The sequence below is a fragment of the Pararge aegeria genome, chromosome 21, assembly GCF_905163445.1.
Source record: "Pararge aegeria chromosome 21, ilParAegt1.1, whole genome shotgun sequence".
Taxonomy (NCBI): Eukaryota; Metazoa; Arthropoda; class Insecta; order Lepidoptera; family Nymphalidae; genus Pararge; species Pararge aegeria.
In genome coordinates this window covers 6438864-6458594 of record NC_053200.1, presented here as the reverse complement: position 1 = coordinate 6458594, position 19731 = coordinate 6438864, and the positions used below count along the sequence as shown (strand labels likewise).

General features: G+C 34.0%; 2 protein-coding genes across 4 annotated transcripts in view; both read left to right on the top strand.

Moving 5' to 3' along the window:
- Window positions 1-3044, top strand: part of LOC120633149 (semaphorin-1A) — a 516391-nt gene extending 513347 nt beyond the window's left edge. For all 3 annotated transcript variants that reach the window (XM_039903275.1, XM_039903276.1, XM_039903273.1), the window contains 2 exons: window positions 505-649; window positions 1862-3044. In XM_039903275.1, the coding sequence (XP_039759209.1) occupies window positions 505-576 (72 nt within the window). In that variant the 3' untranslated portion in view covers window positions 577-649; window positions 1862-3044. The remainder of the gene's footprint in view (window positions 1-504; window positions 650-1861) is intronic.
- Window positions 3045-12033: 8989 nt separating this feature from the next.
- LOC120633106 lies at window positions 12034-19025 on the top strand. Its single transcript, XM_039903215.1, has 7 exons — window positions 12034-12628; window positions 13033-13308; window positions 13825-14166; window positions 14411-14757; window positions 14828-17431; window positions 18152-18263; window positions 18411-19025. Exons 1-7 carry the CDS (start codon window positions 12347-12349, stop codon window positions 18945-18947), a joined length of 4500 nt encoding a protein of 1499 aa, XP_039759149.1. The 5' UTR covers window positions 12034-12346; the 3' UTR covers window positions 18948-19025.
- The last annotated feature ends 706 nt before the right edge of the window (window positions 19026-19731 follow it).

Here is a 19731-nt window from a genome sequence, read left to right as displayed (position 1 = left end):
TCTTAATTCCAAAACTATAAAAAATCGCGGAACATACATGGGGGTGATTCGGATACTCCACAACATACCGGACCTAAATTTTTTTGTGTGACGTCAATTGATCGGCCACCTTGTATAATGCAAAAAAAGTGTGTTTGTTTTTTTCCTTCTTTCACGCCCTAGCTAAGCAAATAATCAATTTGTTTTTTGGAATTGAGTTCGTTAAAAGGCAGGAGAGTTAGGTAGTGATATAGGAAACTTTTCATCCCTTGAAAACCACGGGAATGAACGCGCACAATGACATCTAGTACCTAATATATTTGATTGGTCAACGCGCAAATTTAATTTTCGTGGCGAGTAATGTACAAAGTTGATGTACTCATCCATAGTATAAGAAAGTGTTTATAATATGTTGTTGAGAACTCACAATAATTTCTAACCTCACTAACGCCTCATTAATTTCATGTCTCACGCATCCATATTCACTGCGGCATGTCAGTTAACGCAGGAATATTCGGACCGCAGGGCGATGGGTACCGGCGCGGGAACGACAATGGCTTCTCGACCACGCGCTCAGTGAAAAAAGTGTACCTCTGAGAAACAAGCGGGGTGGAGGCGCGCGACCAAATGCATCATCATAAGCATAATACGCACCACCACCACACGTTGGGTGAGTACCACCATAAATATAGGTACATGGCTCTTCAAATATAACCATCGAAAATAATCAAAAATATTTCTTAATATAAGTAAAAAACTACTTTTTGTGACTTAAATATAAAAGTTAGAAATATTCAGTCCCTAACCTTTTTGTAGGCATTATCAATCGCTACAATTTTTCTCTAGAACTCAACTATTGTTAAGCCAACATTCGTAAGAAAGGTAGTGTAGTTCGCCCGTTTTCTTCAGACTTAGTTTGCAAATACGTTTATCACGAAAAAGTCTAGAAATATTCGGGTTAATATATAGCCTATAACTCTCGCAAATAATGTCGTTTCCTATTTGTTAAAGAATTTAATCAATAGGTTTAGTAAGTCCATAGATTACGCGTTACAACCTCATATACGGTGAATACCTATCACATTTTAAAAACCACCATTGCTTTGACATTAGCTATAATACAATCAATTTTTGCAAAGATCCAAACACTATGTGACGAAAAAATTACAGTATACAGTAAGTTCTTATATTTAATTCAATTCTTGTTTATAGGAAAGGTGTTAAATTCACAAACTGCATTTTATGAAAAGTAAAAATGTTAATGCCATAGACAATTATGTAATGATTTGATTGCAGAATACCAGCTACCTACTGTGTAAAGATCACAATGTTTTGATTGAACATGACCTCCATTTTTACCACTTGACCTGATATATTTCTCAGCCTATCTTACAAATTCTTTTTCTTAATTTATAAAAATAGGCTCTAAGTTTCTAAATTAGTGGACAGGATGTTGTCATGTTTTTTTCACAAAATTCGTTTATTTTAAGTAGGCCACTTTTGAAACACCAATGTTTGAATATATCTATGTATTTGTAGTGAATCTACTCAAAACACTATATTAGTTCCAGAGACATGAGAATTTCACATGTGGCACTTTAAAAAAATTTAATGTCATACGTATTGTTATACAATAATTGATTGGCTAACACAAATTATGCAATATTAGCGAAATTACTAATTCGACCTGCAATTATGGAAAGACCCGTTGTTATGAATTTCCGTAAAGGAGTAACTACCATTATTCATAACTTATCGAGTCAGAATTAATTGGCTCTACAAAAGTCAAGGCACCACACAGAATTTTTATATCCAAGTTCTTACTCAACTCACAGTCCTCAGCTACACTGTCACCACGTTTATTTTTATATTGTAATTGCAGTGTCGCAGCGCAGCAGTGGGTCGGGATCGGGGACCGCGAGCGGGTCATCGTCGTCGCCTTCACCGCCCTCGTCCTCGCCGTCACCGTCTGGTGAGCGCCCGCCCACCCCACCGCCGCCCGCGCCTCAACCCTGCGCCTACATCTACCGCAATTAACGCGTTCGCCCCTACAATCCGCCCCCACTCGCGTGGCCCGCCAACCCCGCCACCCCGCTGGAACGTTCAAACGAACCTTTGTTTTGACGCGTTCTAGAAATCGAGGGCATTCCCCGAATGTGTGATACGGACATTAAAATATAAAGACATTCCAGAATGGTGCGTGATCGTTATTCGAACTGTGAAGAATGGGTCACATTGTTATAATGTACCAATTGATAGTGATTAGAATTAGTCCGCTGAACTTACTGATGGTGCTTGAACAATGAAAATGAACAAAAATCTGACAGCCAAGGTACTTGAAACACTGCAACGTTGGTATAACGTGGTTAATTAATTAAGCGTTTCGTTGCTGCAACATTGAGTTAATTGTTATTTGTAATTCTGCAGCACAGTGACCTATCGACCGTCCGTAAGATGTAGTGATTATTAAAACGGCGTCATCAGTTAGTTCAGCGTTGTTGTTTTGTCCAGAAACGAAAAAGAATTTCGCCCGAAACGGTACCAGTGAACAATACGTCAAGGAGAAGTGTTCATCGAGATACTTGTTATGTTTATTTCCAAACATCGCGCGTAAAGTCGCAATAATAAAAGTATCCAGTATCTACAGATTCAAGAGCCGAAATTTGCTCGCCACGATGCTTGTGAGTTATGCACGCGATCTATTATTCCCTTTGCTGATGCGCGTATGAGTTCACAAGCATGAGTTGTGAAATCATGAGTATGAGTTCGCAGGTATAGTTTCGCGTGACAGGATTCGCCCTGTCTGGACAGAGTCTAACAATAATTAACACTTGTTGGATGATGTAACGTTACAATACATCGTACAAGTGCGTTGCCTATAAAATTTAGAATCTTAGAGCCTATTTTTACAAATTAAGAAAAAGAATTTGTAAGATAGGCTGAGAAATATAGCGTGTTATTCGTGTAATTTGTTACTACTTGGATTGTATACAAAGTCACCGTTTACGTGACATAAACATTCTTCCATGCTAAACAAAATAATATACGTACTCGTGATTATCCAGAATAAATAAAAAAAAATGGTGGTATATCGGAAGAGGTGACAAAAAATATTTTTTTTAAAAGACGATAAACTATCGACTTGTGTATGTATGATGATGAAGAATATTGTAACAAATTTGTAGATTGTTTAGAATATACATAGTTTACTTATATTTTAGGTAAAAATATAAGTTTTGTTGGTAACATGTTGATGACTAGTTAGTGTGAAGATGTGGATGGCATTTCAGATTTTTTTGAGGTCCTCAATGCGATAAGTGAGGTTAAGCCAATAACATACGAAAGGTTGTCACCGACAGATTGTCTTGTATTGGTTAACTGAGCAGGTAAAACGTAAGCGTTTGCAGGGACTGATACCACAAGTTTATGCAGAATCATTTTGAAATTTCGGCAGCAACTCATAGTTGCGACCATACAAATGTTTCAAGTTATTTTGTTGCTATGACAGCATCACAGTTTCGTATGAATTGACATGTCCAACTCTTGCGTAATTTTAGCTTTAATGTCAAATAACCTAACAGCGTAAGCCTTCGATGTTGGTCTGCACAAATGGACTTTAAACTTACAAATAGAAAATAGTGATGTTTATTTGTAGTCAGACATTCCGTTTTGCCAGCAAACTTAAATATTATCCAAATAAATCTGTCAGGTTCAACCTTACATGAATAGATTAAGTGATTTCAAAAAAGTGTGAAATAAATTTACGAATCGCTTTTTACTACTATTAGTAGCACGACATTAAGTAACGATAAGAAATTTCTAAAACTGATAAAAAATATTTAGTATAGCTCGACAACATTTTGAAAACTGTTTGAATTTGTGTTTACCACGCGTTATTTGATTTTCTATTTACGCTGTACACCCTTACTTAATTTTTATTTTCCGCATTTAAATGTTTGGTTCGATAACGAATCTATCATTAATTAACTTTTAAACGTCAAAATGTTGTCGAATCATATTTAAAAAAAAACGTTTGCATTGATTGTAATCCGCGCGTACACAAATCTTTAAACGAAACTAAACTGACAATTAAAAGAAATGCTATCCTTATCAAACAGCTCCCTGACGAAAGGCATAGCATTGCTGTTAAACCAGTTAACTAAGTTTATTTTAAAGATTCGTGTTTAACGGAATTCGCAACATTAAATATGTGAACGGGCAGAGAAGAGATATGAATATAAATTATATTTACCCTGTATAAATAATATGTAAATCCTGATACTTATTCATTGATTAAAAAGTGCTTCTTATGGGTGTATCTAGATTATTAGGGGATCGTTTTGATAATTATCCGATAATGTTATGGAATTAGTGATTATGTATACATAGAACTTAGAGCGTAAGCGCACTGCGGTGCAATATTGCCAATTTAGATTTTTGGCGCGCCATTTGTAAAAATACTGTGATCTGATTGGTCATTGTGTATATACATTTTTAGATAAGGACACGGGTGCACGGGAATATTAAACCGCTCTTAAACTTAAATTCAAAATCAATATTTAGTGCACCCTTGCCCTTATAAACTTCTTTTAGTCAACGGTTGATTCTAAATTTAAAAATCCAGACATGTGGGCCAAACTTTGAAAAATTCTTTTCGAGAACGTTCCTGTTGCTAATTTATAAAGAATCTTTAACGCTTCAACTAGCTAGCAAGTTGTTTTCAGGAAATTTAATACTCATTTTCAATAAATAATTGTTGACAATTAAATGTGTGTAAAGAAAATGTCAATTCTATTTGTAATGATCTAGTGCCTAAGTGTGTGTGGCAGGATTGTAATGTTCGTTGTCTTGACCATTTATTAAGACGAGGGAGTACATACCTACTAGACTAATCGCATAATTTATTTCCAAAAATATAAAATATACAAAATATGAAAGTGAGAAAATAGAAAACTTCTTAAAACTATTTCAACAACACATATTGATCGATGATTCAACAACATTAAGACAAAATTAAGTATCACTTATAATTTTGAAATGTTGAATGACTGTCTGTAATTTTTGAATGGCTGTCTGAGTAAAAATTATGTCTCTTTTATAATTTTTTTTTATATATAATATAGTACACATACCATGGGTATTTGTTTTTCCTTCTGGCTGTAGGTATGTTACATTTACTACCATTGAATTAATTTTGTAGGCTCTGAAAATAGCCGTAGATGTTGCGTCTGAGGCTTGAATCATAAATATGGATGACTCTGAGAGCTGGCATTTTAAAATAAAATGTCAAAAAGTTTTTCAAAAATCAGTAAAAATGTCTTCATGTTTAAACAAATTACCCCCGATTCCTATTGGTTATGAAATAGTAGTATTTTTTGTACGAAGTGATGAAAAATCTGACATCTGAAAATTAATTTTAAATGTAATGATGGCACATCACTAGTCCATAATTAAAATAAAATAAGTGAAGCAAATTCAACTACTTCATGCAAACGAAGAAACAAAAATAAATTCACTTTATTGTACTGTACTTTATGGTACAATCAAACTCATTATAATATAATTATTAATTATTTAGAAACACAATCCCTAAAATGTGATCGTTACCTTACAACCTAGCAGAAGGCTTGATTAGATTTACCACTAAGCGGTTTGGGTACTATAGTTCATTTTCTATATTTAAGCTATAGATAAAAGAGTACGTTAACCAATGAAATAACTTATCAGAAACCAGATAGTGAGAGATAGAGGGTTGGTATATGAATGAGAATATAAAATACACAATAAATAACAATTGTTACCGAACTAGTGCGAGTAGGTAGGTAAGTACTTGCTCGAGTTGATAAGCGCGTGTAAATGGTACACAGCAGCTGAGTCAGTTTTGTTTGAACCGTTGTTTAAATATGACGTTAGAGTAGTTACAATAGATGAAGGTTATAATTAAATCGCAAAGTTAACTTTTTATAATATCACGAGAAGGCATTCTGAAATTGCCTTGTTAATACTCAATTTTAATTTCACAATTACTTAATATACCAAAGATGCCACGAACTTTTAAAGTAATATATTATTTATTTATAGAAGTAATTAATTAAACGTAATAATTAGTGAAAAAAAAAATGTAATGTTGTTATTTTTAATAAACTTAACTGCCAACTTTCGTATAATATTATATTTTGATACTGGTGCCAATTGTTGTACACAAATCGCTGAAGAAAACTTGATCGACATGTATAAAAGTGTTGCCAAACTCTTCGACTTAGCACATTGTGAAAGGGCCAACACTATTTTTAGAAATTTCAATTTATTTTCGAGATTTGTGTAAAACGAAATTAGCACCATCGAATACGCACACACAATTATTTGTTTCTAAATAATAAATTATTTGATAATGTAGGCGCTTTTGTATTCTAACGAATGTTAAGTACGTATGTATTTATTATTTAGAACTTTTAAATTGGCGACTTATGCCGTAGTATGAGAATGAATTATCAATAAATAATATTTATCTAATTCTACCTAACTATACTTAACTTACAAGTCCATTTATAAACGCAGTTCGCTATTTTATCACCAATTTAGTAGGTATTAGTAGTAGAAGAAAATTAATAGGAGGAAAATAAAGTTCTAAATAGGAAAAACTAAATATTAGAAACTCGTTTACTATCCTAAAAATGCTGTTCCTAGTCTTGGTCCAGTTTTGATTGTGCCCATTATTTTCAAGCCAAGGGTAGGTAGGTATACACTGTTGTATTTAAGCGTATTTAAGACTTTTTTTCAATACAAATACAATTATTGACCCTAACATGTTCATAACAACTTATAATTAACATTCGATGCTACATTTAAATATGTTTTGAGATATATTACAACGCATTTATACCTACTAAATTCTGTAATAGTAATTTTACATGTAAAACCGGTCAGAAAATGTCATGTGTAGGTTACCTACGTACCTATATTATCAGCCAAATGATATGTGCTCCATGGAAATTTTTAATTTAGGAATTACGAATAGATGTTCTGAAGATAGGGGATTCCCCTGAACATAAGTTTTTATGATAGATATTTTAACCTTCTTTGCTTTCAAAGGTACGAAAATATTGTTAATATGTGTTGTTATTTAGACATGTTATGTAAATTGAATGTCAAGAATGCGTTTTAATGATTACCATAAAAAACGATCATGAACTTTAAATTTATTAAGGTGTAAGTTGCCATTTTAATAGTTCGCAATATAAAATTCTTTGCAAACATACGTAAGAGAGGCTAGTTAGGATTTAAATGTAAATAGCGGTTTATGTATTGTAATTTATACTTTCGGTCGAAAATTACGTAAGCAATAGAGTAAGCGCAAGAGAAATTTTTGAACGTGAATTGTTAAGAATTGTGTTTTGTAATAATTAAAATGAAAGTAAGATTAACGAAATGTACAATAACCATTTCTACGTTTAAAATTACTGAACCACCTTTTATACTCGTAAACATGCCTAGTAAGTCTCGTGTAAGCGTAAATTATTTGGAAATATTAAAAATTATATTAGAGCGTATCGACTACTCTTAATTCCATTTTGATCCAATTCAAACTAAACGGTTATTGTCTGTTAATAAAGTAACTTAAACGGATATTAGGTACTTTAAATGAAGTCATACTTTATTTTATAAATCCAACATGAACTATGAAAGACAATGCCGAAAGTCTCGGTCAGAATCTCAAGGTTACGTTGAAAGAAATATCCTCCCTAAATATATCTTCATACAAGCCACATAACTTCTATGCGGAGTTTGTATACTTATCGCAAATTTTTTACCTAACTGTCAGAAAAGTTACAGAATAGAAGAAAAGGCCTGACGGACACGATGGAAGATACTGCCCAGATACATGTTTGCTCTAGTAGTTTACCCTCTTATCTTTAGGGCTAGATGGGACAAAGCTCTGAGACCCTTAAGGCCCTCATCCTCCTCAACATAAACGATGTTCTTTAAAGTTATGAAATAGAGTTCAATATGGATTTTTTTCACTTTTATCTTTTAGGCCTCTGAACAACATACCTCATACTGGGATATCAAAAATTTCAACTAGTTTTTCAAGTATTTCACTATTGGGCAACGAAATGTGGGCCTGTTCCTGCGCTGATATTAAAATAAACGTTTACAGTAATACCTAATGCAATTATTAATAAAGGTTACTACTTGGTACTAGGGCCCTATTTTAATTTTTGTCCTGGGCCCTTGAGTTAATGGTTATGCCACTGTTTTTCGTCCTTCACAGTTGGGCACATAAGGTCAGGTCAACCATTTTTTACTGGGGCAGGCCCAATAACAGGCAAAATGCAAAATCTAGTGAATATTTCGTTCCCGCAGCCTTATAATATATGTACGTAGGGACGCCATCTAAATTGTCGAAGTGGGTGATAATCACTCATAACTCGACCTCTCCAAAAGCTCGGTATCTTTTGAGGAGATTAAAATAATTACAAACGTATGTCTGTGAAAATAGTTTTCCGCAGTTCTACGATGTTTTAACTTTAGCACCATTTATTGTGAATTGGATTAAAATATTAGGTAGATTATATAGACCGCTTAATTTGTTTTGAGACTTGAAGCCTTAGTGTTAGAAATTGAAGACTTTTATTATAATAAAAAGAAGTATCTGTAATTACAGAAGAATCGATAGATTAAAGATCGGAAACTTTTATGAAAGTATTGTTAAGTAATAGCGGCAGGGTGATTACGTATCTCGCGACAGGCTTGCGACAGGCGTAAATCTTGCAATCAATGCTGTCAATGTCACTTTTCCATACAATAAATAAACAAAAGTGACGTTTAACAGCAGTGATTGCAAGATTTACGCCTGTCGCAAGCCTGTCGCGAGATACGTAATACCCCTGCGGGTTTCATCACATCTCAAACTAACCATCACATAGGTTTACTATAGCGTGTATATATTATTATGGGGTTTATTTATAGGGGTAGCCTGCGCCTGTTAGAAACGTTTAGCCGTTACTTGTCACTTTATTAAAGTAAAATAATACGAATAAAACAAAAAAAACTTTTTTAATATTCTCGTTGTATGATCGGCTACAGCTCACGGGGACCTGGCTTGGATTTCCGGGTTGGGCCTAAAATTATTAGGTAGTGTTTTTGACTGAAATTATTAGTACGCAACCAAACTCTTATTGTACACGGATAGTGTGTGTGTTTTGTTATTTAAGTAGCCCCCCTCCCCTTTCTTTGCGTTGTGCTGTTCTATATATTGTGTGACGGTTATAAAGAGAAAAGCTTGATATATATCTTCGTCACAAATCCGTCAATCTCCATGTCTTGGTCAGGATGTACCTCGGTCAGATATGCCAGATATATCCGTACTAGAAACCACCACAGCATGTCCCTCTTGTTGGCTTTGCTATACGCCCGAGGAACCCATTGCTACTTCCCACATGAACTTTGTCCAACCCAGAACCTAAGACAGCACTTGAAGCCGTCGCGTCGGTCCTGGTTTTGATCACGTGATCGACCCATCAACCAGTATTGGAAAAGTGTGCATGGTTTAAACTCAAAATCCAAATTATAGTAAATGTAACTCCATCACAGGCTTAAATTTCACTTTAAGCACCATACAGAGGCATCCAAGAATTCTGGCCATAAAAACTCTTGAACATGTAAACTTTTTTCGATAATCATTCGATAATTTAAAAAAAAAACTCATGCTATTGTGACTGTGTAGTTTTTTTGCATGCATATGTTTAAAAAAGTGACAAGTATCGCAAAAATTGTTAAAGAAAGTCTGTTATACGCGAGTGCAATATTTTTCTACTTCTCTTTCGAATCGTTCGAATATCCGCGTAAACGACAAAATAGATGGTGAGATCGGTAACTATGGAAGTGCCTAAGTAAATTTACTTGCATCTGTAGTCTTTATTCCCTCTCTTTAATCCCAGGAACCGGCCTTTAGTGCGTTTTTTTAGCGTGCCTTCAGTAAAACTTATATTGTAACCGCCCAAATGTACCAATTATTGTTATTTGGAATAACCATTGTTTTAATGGTTTTTATTGGCATAAGTGTAGCGTACCTGTAAGTAGGGTTACACAATGCTCAAAAATATTATAAATTCAATAATTAAAAATATATTGCAATTGAAATTCACTATCTAATTTTCAATGAAGTGCATTATTATACAGGATAAAAGTATGGGATAAAAGGTACTTCATAGGCATACACATGCATAAAATGTCGATTAGGTATCGACATTTTAAGTACATGTTTGTCAAATAAAACCTTTGGATGGTTATTCCAAATCTCTGTATCACAAATTTGATGGTTGTTTGGGGTATTTATTCTTTAAATACCAAGTAATTTCATGATAAGTTATCTTTCTCAAAATAGCCTTTATTCATTAACTTTGAACTTTACTTTGCCCGCGTTGATTTGCTTTATAGACACTCCATAGGTTAAGTAGGAGTTTTATAATAATTACGATGAATAATGCAAATGCAAAAGCAGTGATAGTACTGTTATCTACACCGTAATCGCTGCCCATATTTATAGAGTGCAATTTTTTATAACTAGAGACGACTAGAATGAACTATGACGTGCAAAATATGAAATACAAGAACGCTGTTTTGTATTTTATACCTCATTGCCTTCAAATGTTATGATCATTTTCTCATTAAATATTATTAAAATATGCTAAATATTTTAGCAAAGGATAAAATGTATTCCTTTTCTTTAGTAAATAAAATATTGAAATTTGAATTGTCTTTTCTTTTTATTACCAGCATGCTGTGTCTTTTTTTTTCTTGTTTGTTTCAGAAGCCTAAGCTTTATAATTTTCGGATGAATGATTATGAAAATTAAGCTTAATTACTACGCGAACAGAAAATCTGTATGGTGTAATTTATAATTTCTTCAACCCGTATACTCAACACCAAACCGATCCTCGGCAATGTACCCTCTACGCACGTTCGCTCCGAAACCGGAGCATCCTCAGATTTTGACTTTACAATTAATAATTGTTATGAATGTGTTAAGAATGATACTATTAATGGCAACATTAACGCAGAGAAAACGAGTGTGTACTTATTTACATAAAATGATTTTTTAACGACCACCCTGTTGCAGTGCACTGTGGTCTTATAATGTGATCTGTGGCTGTTTGGGAATTTATAATTTCTGATTTTTATCTATGGAGGGTAGAGGCAAGGAGAGTCATTTTATATGGGAGAAAAGTTGAAAAAGTGTCCAGTTGTATGCGCTAAATAACAGGTCAAAAATCCTCCACAATGGCGCTGGTGGATGCACAGGGTATGGTATGAATGTAGCAATCGTAGATGAAGAGAAGTATGCCGAGTTAAAAAATTTAATGTCATTATCGACTAAAGTAGATAATTATTGAGAATTTCAACAACTTACGTTGTATAAAATATTGTGGTAAATATAACCTTACTTCCTTGTTTATTTTTCAAGCCTACTCTAACAATATTTATATTTGGCGCTTCTTTTAAGAGTTACCTTGATGCAAATGTGGCGCCATGCTAATTTAATACATTTTGACGACACTTTTTCATATACACAGATGATCCTCCTTACCTCTACCCTCCATATTTTTATCTGGTCTGGGTCTCGCTACGTCTCGCCCTACCAACAAAGACAAGTGTTTTGACATTCTGGTACGTTGCCGCATAGAAACCTATTAGGGGTATAGGTTTTATATAACTGAGTTACGGTCATACCCCTAAGATGCTAGCCAGCTACCATCTTAGACTGCATCATCAACTACCACCGGAATTTATAGTTAGTTAAATTAATATTTTCGGCACTTTGTGTACTCTGGAAACGTGGTAAACTTTTAACTTTAAAGGCGAATGGTCAAGATAAATGACTACCTACTACCATCCTCTCCATCTTCCTATTACCCTCTACTACCTGAGTTTCTTAGGCCTAATACCTTTCCTCTAACTAAAATAATATAAACCGACCCCAGAGACACAGACAGTCACTGAAAAGACACAGGCTTCTGTCAACTTCAAGTCACCTGTCAAAACGAGGGCAAAACCGCAAAAGTCAAAACAACTCTCAATCGGATCTGCGTTTTGCAAAAAGTAAAAACTAGTAAACTGATTTAAAAAATATACATAATCACCGGATCTTAATGCCAAAAATCTCAAAAATTCAACTAATTTATAATTAAGATGAGTGTTCGTACATCTACATTGTGTCATCCTTCTCCATGTGAACTTGTTTCGGCAATATAAAGTTACTTTTTCTAATCGTTACGCCTAGCCATTATTTTATCGGACCAATATATCCCACACACATGGGTATGACGATTAAAGATCTTTAGGCGAATAAAAAACACCGCAAAACATGGAAAATATCACTCAATGTTTTTCTTTCAATTACAAACACATTTTGCTTGACGAGATAGCATTAGATGGTCTGCAAGGCATAGGAATCGAATTACTATGGAGACGTATGGAAAAGCGCATTGGTACAAACCTGACTCCTAAGATGAAAGAAAAATTTTGGATGTTCATAACTAACACTGAATCAATAGCAGTCTATATTGTTTCCGAACCTCCACCTCTCATAGATATCATAGATCGTTTCACAATCGTTGACGAAACTACAGGATATATGTCAGACCCTGTAAGTACATTTTTAAAAAAAGAATTTAAAAAGAACTTAGAACGTGTGGCAATTTTATGATTATTCACAAATCAAACAGCTTAGAACGAGTCCTGTGATCTTCTAGATGCAATTTTTTATAATATCAGAAATAGAAGTTGGATGATTTGGTTTTGGTCTTCACTGGAAATTGCTTGAGAATAAAAAATAAATTAAGTAAACATGCAATTTTTAAACAAAGAAACAAACTGCATCTTGTCTGCAGCAGTTATATTATTAAACACAAAACAATTCGCTTTGAATGGAGTCTTGTGATAAGTTGCCTGCAGCATGCTAATTATATGTTATCAGGAATGTTGGATGACTGGTTTTGATTTTCACTTGAAATTTGTATTTTATAAAAGAAATGTGGATTTTTTTTCCAGAGCAGTTTTTTAGATGGCCCCTATGAATGGTGCCCAATTGTGAATAAATACGGATCATGTTCTAATTTTGATACTAGAATACTGCTAGAAAATAATGACATACAGGCAACAACACATGAAGAGGTCAGATTACAGTATGGGGACAAAATTGTACTGGTAGCATCCTTAGAAGAGAGATGGCATGCCTTGGCTCCGCATTTACCAATCATCTACTTGAATCATCTCACAACAGTACACTATGGGTTGCTGGAGTGTATTGGTAAGGGGAGGGAAAATGTAAGTGTATAATCTATTATTATGTTCTTGTTGTATTTTTTACTGTATATAGCAATGACATACAGGCAATGTAAATGTGTATAGTAAATTTTGACCATATCTATGCTTCATTGGCTGAAACTGGTCAAAAAAACTACATGAATGCAGTTTTAAGGGGCAGTTGTCACTTGAAAGAGGGAGGTGACCTTGGTTTCAGCATTGCACTAAAAATGCATTGTCTTATAGATTGTATTGGCTTTGTTATATATTTATAATTTTATGTATGAATTTAATATGAAGCACTGCTAACACTTCGTGTGGCATGCAAGGAACACATCCTGCAATGAGCCACCCTGAATCCATTGACCGAAAGCATAGTTGTTAAGCCTGATGTGGAACACAGCATTGCAACAATTAGTGTTCTTAGCGGCATAAACAAGCATGTAGAACTTCCCCAAATGAGCTCTGTTACCAAAATCTCTACTTCTACTAAATTATATTATTATAGCTTATTAATGATTTTCAATCTCTTTTTAGGGGCAAATGACTATTGGCACAACCAATCTCAGCAAGATCATAAAAGAGCCAAAACTATTATTTTACAATAGAAGTGTTCTACAAAAACTTGACTTAATTGAAGTACAACACACCACACAAATCACCTATGGCAAAGCAATGAAAAGCATATTACTGCGCCTAAAAAGATTTAAACAACCTGCAACGGGAAGTCTTCCTAAGGTTGGCCTTATAGCTAACATGGTTGAATATTTATTAGAACAGCCCAATCATTCAGAAATAAATGAAGTTATGATTAGGAAAAGAATTATGTCACCAAAAGATAGTAAGCGGTTCCAGAAAGCAACAAATATCTTTACTTTTGTAAGTTGAATTACAATATTTCCCAATTTGACTAATAAACCTATCTGAGAACACAGTGAGAGTGAAAGTTGACCACCAATTTATGATAAATCCCCCTATTTGATGTGTTAATTAATACAATTAACACAGCAAATATTTAATCATATGAACTTAAGAGGCAGTTATTTCGGAATTAAGAGTAAAGGTTGATATCAATTTTCTAAACTGGGTTTCAATAGTTTCGAATAAAGTTTTGGATTTACAGGATGAAAGAGATGTTAAAGTTACGAAAAAGAAAAATTCTAAAGGTGAGAAACAAACTGAAATTGTAAAAAAAAAGTTTATATCACTTGTGCAAAGAAGTGATGTATCGTCATCAGATGATGAAGGTGAAAGTATGACTTTGCCATGCCAGTACAAAGTTGGTGTTGGTTTAATGAGGCAAGCATATGAAAGAATATTGGATGCAGGTCTTAAAGGTCTGACTCAAACTGAAATAGCTCAACTTCTTGGTGTAGAATTTTATACTAGCAGAACTATTTGCAGAATTTTCAAAACTAAAAACCTTGTAAGAGAATTTCTAGAAGATAAAGGCAGACAAAGAACTGCAAGGTACATTTTTATACTTCTTTTTTAATTTATTCTAGTTACAAACAATAATAACATACCTCATCAATTACAGATACATAGCTTTAGCAGCCACAAAGGAAATTGATAAGGAATATGCAAAAGAAAAAAATATGCTACTTGAGCATGTAAAACGTACAAAAGAAACAAGTGAAGCTATTATAAAAGAAAATAATTCTGATAGTGATATACCTTTTAAGAAACAAAAACTTGAAGAGGACAACAGACTCGTTGAAAAAATTAAAAAAGAAGTCACGGAAAATAGTTTAAGTGAAATAACAATATTAGAAGGTTTTGAGAGTATTAAAGAGTCCCTTTTAAACGCGAAAAAAAATCTAACGTTAAGACAACTAAAGTTTGCTAATGGAATTTTGAAAGTAGTTAAACAACATAGTTATGTTCTTGGCTTTCAAACATTAAGTATGTTAGTGTCGAAAGAAATAGGAGAACCGCCAATGGACACAAAAGGGCTCAAAAAATTCGTGCAAAAATTAATGACTGATGGTCAGTTGAAAGTTATGAAAATTACTAAACCAAATAAATTTTATTTTCTTATTTGTGCTCCCAATATTAAAACGACAGATGATGTAATAAAAAATATTTACATGCAACTATGTCCCAAGCCAGTATTGAAAACAAAATCTAAATTACGAAAACCAGACCCTGCTAGGCCGAAATGGCAATTTATATATCAGAGGTATATAAAAATCCAGAAATTACACGAATTTGTTACTAAATTTGTGTACTTCCATGATAAATCTCAAACTTATTCTGATGATGATTCTCAAACTAATTTTGCACCTGGGTTTACGTCCTTGTTAACTATTATACCAGAAATGACTATTGAATATGCTCTAAGTAATTTAAACAATTTGGAAACGTCAGATGTTGCTAACTTGGAAATAGAAAAACAATCTTTAGAGTTAAAAATACGAGATGCCCCAGAAAAATTGAAAAAACTTCTATCGCAGTCGCAGAGTATTCAAAATTCTATAAAAATTATTCTAAAAATTCTAGCTGCTCTTGGCCTTATACAACTAGTTCATACTCAATCTACGTCGAGAAGAAATTCAGCTAGTTCATGTGTTTTCTATGTAAACCGGCGCGCAAAGATTTTAAATACTGCAGGCAAGTGGCCCAGACGTGTCGATGAAAGTATTTTAGAAAGGTCATTTTACTTCAAGACATTTCTTGATGTTAAAAAATATTGGGTCGACGTTACCATAATAAGTTCAAACACTACAATAAATGTAACAAAACGTGAATCACTTAAATTAAGACATCCATTACGAAGTGAGACTGATGTAGAATCGTTTGACAATGGGGAACGTCTCGGTGATGGCTTGGGCCCTTGTGGATTTGATTCAAGTATATTTATGGATATTCCAAGGTTATGGCGTAAATTTGTGTTTAAACCTCCAAACATAGCGGCGCCTCCTAAAAGATTGAAGAGGATAGTAAAGAAGAAAATTCGAAAACCTAAAAAAGTGGTGAATGTAGAAACTTTGGTATCTAAAGTAGATAAGAGGAAGAGACCTCCAGATTCTCCTGCTCTGAAATGGTCAAATTTTGAGGATAAAATCATAATGTTGTGCAAGGCAGCTATTACTGTACTTAGTCCTACATCGCAGCCGGGCTCATTAAGAGTTAGAAACATTGTAGCGAGGGACCTACTGTCAATGATGGACCCTAATAAAACTGCCGCTTCTTGCCACAAAAGATCCATAGTACTCGAATCAAATTCAATATTGGCATACGAAAAAGATAGCATTATCAATGAAATGAGACGTCACCGAGATCTGGTAAAGAAATACGATGGTCTTTTAAAACATTTGAGACATCGTCATAACACGAGCACAGCTAAATATATTAGTGAAGCCAGATTGCCATTACTTGAATTGATCTGGATCGCCTCTCAAATCGAACGATCCAAACCGTATATTAAACGAATTCCATGTATCGCGTTGAACTTCGATGATTTTAGCAAAAACTATACCGTTGCTCCAACGTCTTCAAATAAACCTTACAATGTATATCGAACACCGATTACCTGTGAGCCTGAATTCGCTACTTTGAAAGAAGGAATACTCCTATCAGTTACGCTGTCCATTAAGAATCAGGTATCCATAGAGACAGCGCAGAAAATATATAATATATTCGAAGTTTATCCTGAATCAACGTTGAGGAGTGCGCTGGATCAACTAAGAAAAGGTGGTGCAATAGCAGCAAGAGACAAATGCATGAATAACAATATGAAACAAATTCATTTCGACGACATTGTTGAGTCTTCGTACAGAATTTCGGCTGCTTATCGTCGTAAAATGGTCAATAGATTTGAGTTGGACTTTATTGTCAATCTAGCAGATGTTTTTAGTAGTAAACTTCCACAGAAAGGTATAAAGGGAACCTGTGAGATTAACTGTTTGCTGTGCGAAATGACTGCCTGCGGTATAATAGAAATAAAATCAGATGCAGTACCCATGGTCACAGGTTCCGTCGGCTCTATAATGCAAGAAGAGCAAATGAATGTTATCGACATAGAAACAAAGTACAAATTAAAATCTGGTACGGTAGGGTGGAAGGGCAAACACAATATGGAGGTTTTTACAGAATTCTACGAGAGCATAGATTATAAAAGGATTTTAGATGCGATTTCAAAGTAAGTGACAAATCAAGATTAAGTAATTAGTAAGGCTTTTAAAAAAATTTACGTTTAAAGTATGTTAAATCATATGTATTGCAGTTTATCAGTCACTTCAGCGGGTCTCGCAGGGATCGAGTTAGGTGCCCTTTTTATTATCGGTTTCTTTAAATGATCTATGACACCCAAGTCGTGAAATATTTTAAAGACTGATCGAAAGACAGATACATTTTAAAATATTGATGTTAGAAAAGAGCAACTACTTCTTGACGCCTTCTTTTCGGTAGTATCTGCCTTTCGAACCGATGGCAGAGCCACAGATAACAGTCAAAATTGACATTTTAAAATGTGCTTATTTATTAGGACTACTTGAAATAAATGACCTTGCAATTTTCTCAGGTTAATTTAGTGTACATTAAACCTAATTGAGTTTAATGACAAGGTTGCCTGGAAAGAAGCCGCTCCGCTTTCATCTCACACATGATAGAACAAAGATTGTTAAATTGTAAAACGATGTTGGAAAAGAGCAACTGCTGAGTTTCTTGCAGGCTTCTTCTCTGTAGAATCTGAACCGCTTATATTAGGCCTACTTGAAATAAATTAATTTTGAATTATCCTTGATTTCGGGGTCTGAAGCTTAAAGTATTGAATTTATAACAATTCATTATGTTATATGTGTCATTTTCCGCCCATGGTAAATCTCTTTCATTTATCAATTCTTTGTGTTTTACATTACAGAGAGAGTGTTGTGACGTTTTCCGACATTGATATTGCCTACGATATGAAAGACCCGATAATCATATATTTGGAAGATAAGGGAGTGAAAGGTAGCACTTTTCAAGAATTACTGGCAAGTACTTTTTTATTAATTTTTATTATGATTGATTTGAAATGTTAAAAAACAAAACTAATTTTCCCTGTCAAACCCTTTTCAACAGCCTAAGTATTGCTGTTTATTTGCAAGCCTTATAATTAACTTTTGTACATTTAATTACAGGTACACTTATCAACTGATCGAAAAGTGTTGGTTGATAGACTTAAGGATCTTGAGGCGAAAAAAATCGTGAAAAGAGTTGGGTATTACGAGAATTTAATAACGCTTACGAAATACGCGATACCTATGCTACTACAAATCGAACCTAACTTTCATATTATACCTACACCATGGCTGACCCTTGATGGTCAGATACGAGCTGATATATTCATTAAATGGACGAGTGTTATAGTCAATAAAATATTTGAATCACCAGGCTGTTCTATTGAATTTCTGTGTAACAATATTGAATGCATTTCAATTAGAAGTGTTCAAGACATATGCACGTTTTTGCATGAATGCGAATGTGCCATATTGAGATGCAATGAGAAGAGACCAGTTGACTTGTTTTCAGAAGATGATGAAGTGCCAGAGTTATACAATTATAACCCTTACGAATCACCGGATAATATTTTAGTGTTTCCAGTCAAAAATGTGCTGACTAGATACGCTTGTTTAAGGAGAAAAGTTTCTAATGAAACTGATCCCATTGTAACATAAACATTAGTAATAAGTATTGTTTATATTGTGGAATAAATCGAAACTTTAGGATAATTTTGCTTTAAATAAAAAAAATGTTTTAAATTATATTGTATTTTTATCCCGTGCAAAAAAGAGATTTTTTAAGTTTAACCGCGATGTCTATTAGTCTGGAAAATATGCGCTGTCATTTGTATATGGACAGCAAGTCCAGCGTATAATTGAGAGCAAATTTAAGTGTGGATCGCACGATGTTTGGTTGACCTGAGGTTAGCTCTCGAAGAATTTCACACATGTACAATCATCATCCTCAGTGACTGCTGGGCATAGAAATCTCAGGAGGATGTAGCACGGCTTAAAAAATAGGCCGTTACAGTTAGATTCTATCATTATGTCGTGGCGGAAGTTAGTCTCAAGTGTAGCTTCGCGTAGGTAGTCATGTCTACCGTCCCGTTTATTGGCTGATACCGTATATTGAATTCTGCGCATCGAAACGCACGAAGTTAAAGAAGTCATAGAGTTTAAACCATATTGTAACATTTTAGACTGCATAACTTTTTAATAAAATAAAAAGTCAGGTAGGCAAATCCATACGTCTTCTTTCATTGCTTAGTAATCTGATTGCGCAGCAAACTAATTGACAAAGGTATTTAATATAAGTTTAGCCAATTCATAAATTGTATCTAGATAAATTAACTAATAAGAAAGAATATCTTTGTAATGTACATCTGTAACTGACTTAGTATACCTTTTGGCTAGCTGTAACTATACTAAGGATATACATAAACTCTGAATGTAATTTTAA